General features: G+C 34.7%; 1 protein-coding gene across 1 annotated transcript; it reads left to right on the plus strand.

The window, feature by feature from the left end:
* Window positions 1-741: 741 nt before the first annotated feature.
* Window positions 742-2,133, plus strand: LOC104094627 (uncharacterized). Its single transcript, XM_009600592.4, has one exon. It carries the CDS (start codon window positions 961-963, stop codon window positions 1,873-1,875), a length of 915 nt encoding a protein of 304 aa, XP_009598887.1. The 5' UTR covers window positions 742-960; the 3' UTR covers window positions 1,876-2,133.
* Window positions 2,134-12,855: the final 10,722 nt, after the last annotated feature.

Genomic DNA, 12,855 nt, shown 5'->3' on the forward strand with positions numbered 1-12,855 from the left:
ATTCAATCTTTTGCAGTAACCCCTAATCGAAAACATTGTCAATTTAATATTTTCAATGTTAGATTTTCTTATGAATTTTTATTCCTAGTCTCCCCACTACGCACTTTTGCTTGCTTTTTAATAACCAGAATCTGAAAGCAACTAAAATCTGAAAACCTGTTTAATCCAAGAAACACAATTTTTAAATTTCTCATTGGGTAAAAGGAAAAAAATATTGTCTACTAGGATTTTTTATATCTCTCGTTAAGAATGGAAGTATTATATTCATCCCATAATAACCTGGGTGGTAGATATTTCCACACAGTTAAATTCAAAAATAACAACAATAACAACAAACTCAGTATAATTTCACAAGTAAGGTTTGGGGAGGGTAGTGTATACGCAGACCTAATTCTTATCTAAAAGGTAAAAAGACTATTTCTGATAGACTCTCGATTAAGAAAAAATGAAAAGAACTCAATAACAACAAACACTCAATTAAATTCAAGAAACTGAAAATTAATTGTCTATGAATCACATCTTAATTGTCTTAGTCAATCATCAATTCCAAGGTTACAAGAAACTGAATAAAATAGTAACTATATTACTCATGCAATTTACACCACATTGCCGTCTTTATTATTCCACTTTGGTCAACTTAATTAGCAATGTTTTAAATATAGTTATTTAAAGAAAAAATCACTAATTATATATTTTTTCCCCCTTTTAAAAGATACTCAGATGAACTGTCTTAGCATTCTTCCATTCTTTCCCTTTCTCCCTTCTCATAAGTTGCAAAATTTAAGGTAAGAGAGAGAATACAAAAAAAAAACAATCATATTTAATACCCTTTACGTGGGCTAAGTAAAGAGAAGAGAATTTATACTTCCATCTTCCTATGAAATTTCCCATTTAACATTATTCCAAAACCTCTCTTCATCTTTCTTCTAAATCTCAGTTCCCTTTTTTTTTTTTTCAAGAATGAGGGATTTTGCTTCTTGTTTTAGTGAATATGCAGTACAAGTAATATCTGAAACTACTTCTTGTTCTAGTTATTCAAACACTTCTTGTTTCCCTCCATCTTTAATCCCTTCAACACAAAACAGTGTTACTTGTTTGTACAAAGTTAATTTGTCCAATCAAAAACATGTTTTGATCACTGTTACATGGTCCAAAACAAATATAACACAAGGTTTAAGCATACATTTTGGTGATGATCCGTCAAATTCATTCAAACTCAACGCGAATTCGCGTCTTTTTAGGAAGAAAAAGGGGAGTAGAGCAATGGAATTTGGTCATTCTAAGGTTGAAATTTTCTGGGATTTATGTGAAGCTAGGTACATGTTTGGTCCTGAACCAATTAATGGTTACTATGTTTTGGTCATAGTTGATTCAGAAATTGGTCTAATTCTTGGAAATATGGCTGAAGAAGCTTCATTCAAAAAATTCAAGAATGGCAATCCTATGGCCAAATTTACTCTAATTTCAAGACAAGAATATTTTTCAGGGAACACCCTTTATTCAACAAAAGCTCAATTTTGTGACAAGGGTTCAACACATGACATTTTGATAAGTTGTAGCGGTGAAAATGAAGGGAAAGATAATCATCCAGTTTTATCAGTTTCTATTGATAAAAAAATGGTGATTAGGGTAAAGAGGCTGCAATGGAATTTTAGGGGAAATCAAAGTATTTTTTTGGATGGTTTGCTTGTAGATCTTATGTGGGATGTTCATGATTGGTTCTTTAATCCAGCTTCAGGTTCTGCTGTTTTCATGTTTAGGACAAGAAGTGGATTGGAGAGTAGATTGTGGTTAGAAGATAAAGACAAATTGAAGCACAAGAATCAAGATAAAGTTGAATTTTCATTGATGATCTATGCCTGTAAGAGCACATAAATATGAAAGGTGTTTAATTTCTTCTCTTTCATTTTTTTAAAGAATTTTATGCTTTTTTTTCCCCTCTTAACCCATTTTTTTGGTTTAGATTTTTCATTTTACTTCATCTCTCATGAAAAAAGGTGAAAAGGTAGAGCAAGGGAGAGACTTATTCTTTTGATTGATCTTGTTAGAATGACAATAATTTGAAGAGTTTTTGAGATATGTTGTATAGTCTGAATGAACTATGAGAATCTAATTAATTTATTTTAATACTCATTCCGTTTTAATTTATGTGAACTTATTTTCTTTTTAGTCGGTGTCAAAAAAGAATGATCACTTTTTAAATGTAGAAATAATTTATCTTTATGTAGTGATTTATAACCACATAAAATATATGTATCTTATTTTAAATTACAAAATTCAAAAGTTTTCTTTCTTTCTTAAAGTCGGTGCCCAGTCAAATAAGTTATATGAGTATTAAGCATTTTTCTTGAGTTTATCAAAGTGGATGTGCAGATAAAAAAAAAAAGGAAGAAAAAGAGAAAAAAGGCATCTTCTGCCTATAGTACATTAGATTTGAATGTAAGATTTTTGTTTGTGCTTTTTTGGGGTGTTCAATTGATTTGAAGTTGGGAATGTTATCAGCTTTAAGAAGACAAGTAGGGTTTTAGAATCTCTTGATAATGATCTTTCTCCACATTATTTTTTCAATTATATTTTCTTGGTAGTTACAATTATTATCTTTCTCCAATTAATTAACTGCAGAAAATTTCAAAGAAAATTAAAGAGATTTGCTTTTCATAGATAAAAGGCAAGGAAAAGTAGTGTGTTGCTTTTGATATATGCTTTTGGTTAGTTGAACACACAAGATTTTCTTCCCTAGCCATAAGGGCAACCATATGAAATTGCCAGATAGATCTAAACAGAGATGAAGTTTGCACTTTGGCTATCCTCTCATTTATCATTAGGACCACTTTGTGTGGTAGGCCCTTTAATTTACTTCTTTTATGCCCTTACATTTAGGTTTACCTTCTATCTAGAAAATAAGGTTACAATGTGGATATATACCAAATAAATCCTACACATTTTCGTGTTTCTAATCAGTATTTTTCGTTTAAAATATCCTCCTAAAACCCTTCAAAATTGAAGTTTATTTTGGTAATCCCAAATTAAAGTTTACTATTGTCTTCCTCTCAACAAAGGGCATACAGTTTGCAAACGGGAATTTCTAAGGGGGAAGAATGGGGAGGGGGAATTCGATTACCATATACAGTCATACTTCTAACAGGATTACTATATAACAGGATCTCTATATAACAGTCATTCACTATAAAAGTCAAGTTTTTTTTGGAATCAATTTTTATTTAATGTTATAATATATGTCCTATATAACAACATTTCACTATAACAGCCAAAAAATATCGGAATAAGCGAGGATGTTATATAGAGGTTTAACCGTAGAGGAAAACAATATAGTTGAAGCAACACAGGTAACTTTGATTATGTGACACTAATTTCCAAATCCCAGTAAAGTTAAAAAAGTTAGGTAATTCCTTTCACCTGTCTAAATAATAGCATATAGAATTAATCGGTAAACGAAATATTAAATACTAATAATTAAAAATAAAATTAAAGATAGAATTTGATTAGAAGTTTAATCGAAGAATAGTTTATCTGTGTTGATGGAAAATAATAGATATTCGTTTGATTAGTCAAGATATGAGCAAATTAACTCGAACAACATAATTAAAAAATTAATTAGTTGAAGCATACATCAAGTGACACACACCGTTGCCAAAAAAAAGTCTTGTTTGGAAATACCATGACTACATTAAAGTAAGTGTACACTAAATTTTAAATGCAATAAATAAATAAATGTAGTACTGCAAACAGTAGCTCTAATAATGAAGGATCACAAGTTTTTTGTAGTATACTCTGAGCAATACTGACTATAGAAACATGAAGCAAATAAAGACTGGCAAATTAGTAGACAACTCCTAGAGACAAAGGTGGACCAGCTCTAAAATGGGGCTCTTCATTAAATTGCAACTTGTAATTATATACATCAGACAGTCTGTTCTTGATAAGAAAGCTAAGGTACAGCCAATGAGCATTTTTTTTCATAAACCGTATTTAAATTGGTACCCCATAAAAAAAAACAGAAAACATAAACTACTTATTCATTTCTCACATATGAAATGTAGATATATCTTAACTTTCAAAAGGTATATTTGGGGGAGAGTACATCTGTCTTTATGATATGTTGATAAATTTTGCAAATTTGTTCTTCTTGGAAATTTTTATCGTAGTTGTACCACTCTAAGCGTATTACATGTAATGTTCGCTTTAACCCATCATGCTCACAAATTTATTCTTTAGGCTACATTATCATCAAGTCCAAAAATATGTATACTATGTGAATTTGTGGGGCTTTTGCATTTATACTCGGTTTTGGGATCACAATTAAACATATACCCACTTTGCAAAAAAATTTACAAGTTTACCCACTTTACGATTGACTTCAGACTTATCTGGCCTGAATTAAAAAAAAATTAGTTTGAAGTGAAAAAATTACACTTCAGATGCACTTAAGTCCAAATAGGCCTAAAGTGCAACCAATGGTTTCATGCACTTAAGGCCAATAAGTCTGAAGTTAAAAATTGCACTTCAGATGCACTTAAGGCTAAAAGATCTGAAGTGCATCAAACGTTTTCTTACACTTAAGGCCTATAAGTCTGAAGTGAAACGTTTTCCTATATTTAAGGCAAATAAGTCTGAAGTGAAAATTTACACTTCAGATGCACTTAAGGCCAAAAGGATTGAAGTGCAACCAACGTTTTCTTGCACTTAAGGCCTAAGGCCTGAAGTGCAAATTAACCAAAAATAAAAATTTGTTCTTCGAATTTTAACAATCCAACATACGATTTAATACTTAAATCCACTCCAAATGAGCTCAAATTTGAAACATAACCTCCAAATATCATCAAGAACAAACCTCAATCATCAATTTGTCAAAACAACAATAAATTTAACGAACTCAATTTGCAACTAAGAAAAAAAAAAGAAGAAATCCTAAGCAATAGTAAAAAATAAAACGCCACAACAGCTCACCACTGTAAAAACATCGTAAACTACCTTAAAATATGTTCACAAACACTATATAAAATCACTGTCACTCGAAGAATAAGAAGAAGAAGAAGAAAGAGGAGAAAAAGGCGTGAAGTTGTTTTAAAAAGTGGATACAAGTTAAAATAATTTAAAAAGTAGGTGCAAGTTAAATGAGGTGACCTAATAGGGCGCCCGTGCAATTTTTACGAACTTGTGTTGTGTCTTATAAAGATCTTCATTTTTCTTTCTCATTCCGATGTGAGATCGTGATGTGCATCCCTTCTTCAGAAACTTGCCAGGCTAGAAGCTTACCATCTCTTTGACCCGCCCTCCTGTTATAGTTTGATTCGATTTCAGCTCTTTTTTTTAAAAGCTAAACCAAACCAATATATATATATATATATATATATATATATATATATATATATATATATATATATATATATATATATGATGAGCCAAAAGATCATCTTTAAATTTATTAGTTATTTCTGTATTTTGAGACCTTAAATAGCACTATTCATTGATCCTCGACTTGCGTGCACAACCCGTATAATTTTTCGGAAAGTTTTTATATGAAACATTGATTAAAATGTGAAAACGAGTTTTAAAACTTAATTAAGTTGACTTTGGTCAATATTTTAAGAAAACGGATACGGATCAGTATTTTGACAGTTCCGGTAGGTCCGTATCGTGAAGTGGGACTTGGGCGTATCCCCGAAATTTAATTTGGAGGTCCCTAACTCAAGTTATGGTCATTTAACGGAAACTAGAAATTTAAATACTAAAGATTTCCAAAGTTTGACCACGGATCTGACTTTTTGATATCGGGGTCGGAATCCGATTCTGAAAATTTGAATAGGTCCGTTATGTCATTTATGACTTGTGTGCAAAATTTGAGGTCAATCAGACTTGATTTGATAGGTTTCAGCATCGAATATAGGACTTGTTGGTGTATTTGATTGAGGTCTCGGGAGCCTCGGGTGGATTCCGGATGGTTAACAGATCAAAATTTTGACTTAAGAAAAATCTAAAATTTTGGCCATCTAGTGTAATCGCACCTGCGGATTTTAGACCGCAGATGCGAGCTCGTAGAAGTGAGCCATTCCTCGCAGAAGCGGACAGTCCGCAGAAGCGGACGGGCTGTCGCAGAAGCACGACCGCAGAAGCGGTCTACGCATCGCAGATGCGGTCAAGTGTCCACAGATGCAAAAATGCTAGACAGAACCCATAAAATCGGAAGTTATCCATTATTTTATTTTTGAGTTTAGGGTCTCGAATTTAGGCAATTCTGTAATAACCCGACTTGTCGTTTTAAGAATTTACGTCCCGTTCAGCGACTTAAGGTCCCGAGCAATTTCGTAATATATATTATGATTTGCATGTACGATAGAGTTTGGTTTTCGGAAAATTTGAAATTTAATTAAAAGAACAACTCTCATTTTTGAAGCTTAAATGAAAAAAAGTTGACCGCAGTTTTACTTTTAAGCAAACGACTTCGGAATGGAATTTTGATAATTTCAATAGTTTCGTATGGTGATTTCGGACTTGGGCATATGCTCAGATTTGGATTTGGAAGTCCGTAGGACAATTCAACGCATTTTGGCGAAAGTTGGAAAATAAAAGATTTTTAAAAAGTTTGACCGGGAGTTAACTTTATTGATATCGGGGTCAAAATTCGATTCTAGAAATTGAAACAGCTCCATTATGTCATTTAAGAGTCGCGTGCAAAATTTGAAGTCATTCTGGATTGATTTGATAAGTTTCGGCGCAAATTATAGAATTTGGAAAATTCATAAACTCATAATTCGATTCGAGGTGCGATTCGTAGTTTTGATATTGTTTGATATGATTTGAATCCGTGTTATATTACGGGACTTATTTATATATTTGGACAAGGTCCCGAGTGGCTCGTATGAGTTTCAGATGGGTTCGGATCGTTTGGCGCCTTGTTGAAACTGCTGGAATTTTTGCTAGCAGAAGTTGTTTTTGGCAGCAACTGGTGCAATTGCGTTGGGATTTTGGAAGCTTATATCTCGAAATCTACAAGGAATCTGGAAATTTTCAAAACATGAAAGTTGTAGCCCTTTGATTCTATTCTTCATAAATATAAACCATTCATCATTTGGACATTTGTATAGAAAGTTATGATCGATTGATTGAAGGCTGGTACTGCAAATTTTGGCTACAACAATGTGCATCGCCAGATTTCTGATGCGTAGAGCTGACTTTGGAAGCTTATATCCCGAAATCTATAAGGAATCTGGATATTATCAAAACATGAAAGTTGTAGCCCTTTGATTCTAGTTTCCAGAAAGATAAACCATTTATCATTTAAATATTTGTACAGAAAGTTATGATTGATTAACTGAAGGCTGGTACTGCTGATTTTGGCTATAACAGTGTGCATCGCCAGAAATTTCTACTGCATAGGGCTGCCTTTGGGAGCTTATATCTCTCAATATATAAGGAATTAGGAGATGACCAAAACATGAAAGTTGTGGCCCTTGGTGTCTAGTTTTCAGAAAGTTAAACTATACATCATTTGGACATTTGTAAAGAATGTTATGGTGGATTTACTAAAAGCTGGTAATGCTATTTTTCTGGGCTGAGGCAAATCGCAAATGTCAAATGCGACTTGCCTGGACAGATTCTTAAAACGAGGGTTTCGGCCATTTTAACATATCTGGAGCTATGGAGCTCGGATTGAAGCGATGTTTTAGGTGATTTTTACCGTATGGATTGGGGTAAGTATTTTATATCCAAAAGTTATTATACTTTATGATTCCATGGTTATTTTTATCAATTATTAGTGAATCAAATGGAAGAAATTGAAGAAATTTGTAAAACTTTTCAAAAATGAAAATTTAAGATTTGGAGGTCGATTCGTTGTCAGAATTTGATAAAATTGGTATGGTTGAACTCGTATCAAAATGGGTGTTCGGATTTCGTAAAAATTCTATCGGGTTCCGAGAGGCGAGTCCCGTGTTGACTTTTGTTGACTTTTTAATGTGAAATTTTAAGTCGACGTTTTATTATCCGAAATTATTTTCGATGAATTTTAATGAAGTTATACAATTAAGTTGGATAGATTTGAGTTGTCCGGAGGTTAATTCAAGCAAGAAGGCGATTTTGGAATATCAGCATAATTTTAAAAATGTAAGTATCTTGCCTAAACTTGAGTGAGGGAATTACCCGTTAGGCATTGAGAATTATGTGCCATTTGTGAAATGTGAAAAGCCGTGTATGCGAGGTGACGAGCACATACTCGGGCTTATGTGTGCAAAACTTATTGGTTTAAAGTCTTAATCAGTTTTACTTATTAAACTGAATAATTGTGGGTATTTATTTAATCCTCTATTTGCCATGCCTCAAATCCTTATTTGTCGAATTTATTTTTATATGATAAATTGGTGTGATTGCTACTTGAATTTTTATGTGAATTCTCTGTGTTTGTTGATTCGATATTCCCCAAAAATAGTTATATTATGGATTTTACTATTTGCAAATAATTAAGTAAATAAGTTTAAAAAGAGGCATTATATATTTATCGAAAATTTGGATTTAAGAAGGCGTTGTTCTATGTTGAGTTACTTTTTCCATCCTTGTGGTTGTTTTTGAGGTTTTATATACGTTGCGTGGATCCTTGGGCTAATTGTTGTGGAATTAATTGATTTTGTCGTATCTTTGGAATTGGTTGTGGCCTATGGGTAATTTGTGACATGTTGTAATATTTGAGCACTTGATATGCAATTTGTGATGTGCTGTGATATTCGAGCACTTGAGGTGCAAGTTGTATTATGCTGTGATATTTACTTTTGGGACTACGAGGCAGTACCTCCGGAGCTCCCCCTGTCTTGCATATTTACTTTTGGGACTACGAGGCGGTACCTCGGGAGCTCCCCATGTCTTGCATATTTACTTTTGAGACTATAAGGCGGTACCTCGGGAGCTCCCCTGTCTTGCATATTTACTTTTGGGACTATGAGGCGGTACCTCGGGAGCTCCACACGTCTTGCAAATTTACTTTTGGGACTACGAGGCGGTACCTCGGGAGCTCCCCTTGTCTTGCATATTTACTTTTGGGACTACGAGGTCATGTCTTGCATATTTACTTTTGGGACTATGAGGCGGTACCTCGGGAGCTCCCCCGTCTTGCATATTTACTTTTGGGACTACGAGGCGGTATCTCGGGAGCTCCCCTGTCGTGCATTTACTTTTGGGACTACGAGGCGGTACCTCGGGAGCACCCCTGTTGTTTACTCATGTTGTATTGTGTTGCCTTTTCGTATGACACTTTGAGGGTTTGTATTTCTGGTTTGTATTTGTTTTCGATGAATGAGTTGTTTTAAATAAAAGAAATTACTATTATGTTTTAATATAATAAGTTTTACATCCAAATCAGTAGCTTATCAGATGCTTTATTTAAATTGAAATGTCATTTTCTTCACTCAAACTATTTCAAAAATAAATTCATTTCTTTGTTAATTTCTTACTTGATTTAAAAATCATAACCTTACTTTATTGAAAGTAAATTGATCGTGCGGATTTTATATATTGATATTTTTGGCACGTGAGTTGTCCATGCGGTTATGATAGAAATATGGGTACGAGGTGCCGTGAAAATACGAAAGTGGGCTGAGACTCGTATTATTTATGATTATAAATGAGGTATCACAGGATGACTTTTATTTGAAAGAATTATATTCAAAATATTGTTTGAAAGGATTATAATCGAAAGATATTTATTTGAAAGAATTATATTTGAAAGAATTATATTTGAAGGAAGTATATTCGAAATATATTTAATGGAAAGGATTATATTCTAAATATTTTTATTTGAAAAACTTATAGATGAAAGATGTATATTTTGTAGGACTTGATTATTAGGTTGTACATGTGTTCATTATTGTTTGAGCAATATTTATGGTGTTCTTGCTGCCTTACTGTTTATATCACCGGTTGATTATTGTTGTTATTATTGCTATTAGCTTCCTATTATTTTTATATGCTATACTGGACAAGTTATTAGACTAGTGAGTGTCTTGACTGTACCTCGTCACTACTCCACCGAGGTTAGTCTTGATACTTACTGGGTATCGACTGTGGTGTACTCATACTACACATCTGCACATTTTTGTGCAGAGCCAGGTATTGAAGATATCAGACTCGAAAAGAGTTAGAGTATGATCGCAAGGATTCAAGGTAGAGCTGCTTGGTCATCTCAGTCCTTTGGAGTCTTTATATTTTATTGTACTGTCAATTCTTATTCGAATAGTATTGTGTATTCGATCCTCGAGGTCATTTCATGTATTCAGTTAGAGTTCGTGACTCTGTATTACCAGTTTTGGGAGGTTGTTTGAATATTTCCGTTGTTGGTTTCGATTATCTATTTTTAAAAAAATGGCTTGAATTGTTATTATAATTGGCTTACTTAGTCTTAGAGACTAAGTTCCATCACGATGCCTGTGGTGGAATTTTGGGTCGGGACAAGTTAGTATCAGAGCTTTAGGTTCATAGGTTATACGAGTCACGATGTCACGACCCAAAATCTCATCTTTCGTGATGGCGCCTATCTCAATACTAGGCAAGCCAACAATCTCAATAAACCACCAATTCTTTTAAAATTGGAAAATATAATAATTAAATTCAGCGGAAGAAATCTCACAAATATAAATATAACACTCCCAAAACCTGGTATCACTAAGTACATGAGCATCTAATATGAATACAAAGTATGACTCACAAAATCACTTTCTAAAAATATAGAACAGTACAATAATTAAACAGGAAGGGAATCAAGTCTGCAGATGTCAAGCAGCTACCTTGATAGTCCCCAACAGAATTAACTTCGAAATCTAGCAGTCACCGTATCCGGGAGCACCTGGATCTGCACACGAGGTGCAGAGTGTAGTATGAGTACAACTAACTCAATAAGTAACAAGACTAACCTCTGGGCTGAAAGCAATGATGAGCTCCGCAGGTACAGTCCAGTAAAAATAATGGTACAGAAATATAGGCATGCTTTCAAGTTCAACCGTTAAACTCAGAACATGTGAAATGGATCAATGCTGCATGATATGAGGAATATGAAATCTCAGTAGAAAGACCTCATGTAAATACTGGTCACAAATTATCCGGTCACTCGGTACTGTTTATGGCCAATCCAGTCCAGGGGTATTCCAACCCGTATATATATACACATCGACTGATAGTCAGTCATCCAGTACCGTATATGGCAAATCCAGCCCTGGGGTAATTTATCCCCAAATATAAATGATACGGATAAGATCCATGTCCAGGTAAATTCATTACAATACAAATAAGGCAAGTCCATGCCCTGGGAAAAATCCATCTTGAATATATATATAATCAGTAAGTAAGGCAAGTCCATGCCCTGGGAAGTCCATCCCGAATATGTATAATCATCTACGCTCAATAGGGGTGTACAGACTCCGGAGGGGTTCCTTCGGCCCAAGCGTAATACAAAGCCAATGTGTCCTCCTGCAGGCGGGCAGCCCCGATCCGTATAATAACAAAGCCTATAAGGCCTGCTGCAGGCGGGCAACCCCGATTCATAAAATAGTAAAGCCAATAAGGCCTGCTGCAGGCGGGCAGCCCCGATCCAGAATAATAACAAAGCCAATAAGTCCTGCTGCAGGCGAGCAGACCCGATCCATAAAATAGTAATGTATAAAGCCATTATGGCCTGCTGCGTCGCGCAGCTCAATCCCATAAATATCCTCACAATGGATAAATATTATTGATTGTGAAATGTATATTTTTGAATAATTAATTCAACAGCAACACGACCCTATGGGTCCCAAAATATCGGCACGTAGCCTACACATAATCTTTAATAAAAGTCTCAACTCAATTTCTCTAACATGTTGAGATAATAACATGATTCTTTAATCTTTACAACTGCACAAGATTTATTCAAGACACAATTTATATGGTGCACATCCACATGCTCTTCACCTATCATGAGTGTCACCTCCAAACAATTTATAGCGTGCCAAATTCGGGGATTCATACCCTCAAAACCAAGTTTGGAAGTGTTACTTACCTCAAACCGTGTAATTCTTTACTCCGGTATGCCTTTGCCTCGTGAATTTGCCTCCAAACGCCTCGAATCTAGCCACAATTAATTCGTTTCAGTCAATAAAATTTATTGGAATTAATTCCATATGAAAATACAATCTTTCCATAAAAATCCGAATTGTAACTCCAAAAATCGCCCGTGGGGCCTATGTCTCAGTACTCGACAAAAGTTACAAAATATGAACGCCCATTCAACCATGAGTCTAACCATACCAAAATTACTAAATTCCGATAACAATTCGGCCCTCAAATCCTCAAATTTATCCAAGAGGGTTTTCAAACTTTTCCAACTTAATTCACCAATTAAATGATAAAAACAACCATGGATTCGGGTTATTTAACCAATATTGAGTTAAGAACACTTACCCTGTTGTTTTCTCTGAAAATCTCCCAAAATTTGCCTCAATCTGAGCTCCAAATACTTAACAATGCTGAACTTAAACTTTCTGTCCAGACCTCTCTTTTTCGCAAACGCGACAGGTCCCTCGCGTTCGCGAAGCACAATTCGACTGCCCCAGAATTTATCCCTTTGCGAACGCGACCATGGCTTCGCGAACGCGAAGCTTTACCAGCTTAGACCTTCGCGAACGCGACCACAATCTCGCGAACGCATAGAACAAGGACCTGGGGTCCCCAATTGCCTCACTCCTCTTCGCGAACGCGATACCACTCCCGCGTTCGCGATGCACACACAGACCATACCTTCGCGTTCATGTTCTCCCCTTCGCGAACGTGAAGAACAAAATCTCACACTCAGAACGGGAAAGAGGAAATCAGAAGAATGCA

The sequence above is a fragment of the Nicotiana tomentosiformis genome, chromosome 11 (assembly GCF_000390325.3).
Source record: "Nicotiana tomentosiformis chromosome 11, ASM39032v3, whole genome shotgun sequence".
Lineage (NCBI taxonomy): Eukaryota > Viridiplantae > Streptophyta > Magnoliopsida > Solanales > Solanaceae > Nicotiana > Nicotiana tomentosiformis.

Coding starts and splice junctions, on each gene's coding strand:
- LOC104094627 (XM_009600592.4), top strand. CDS start 961: ATGAGGGATTTTGCTTCTTGTTTTAGTGAATATGCAGTACAAGTAATA.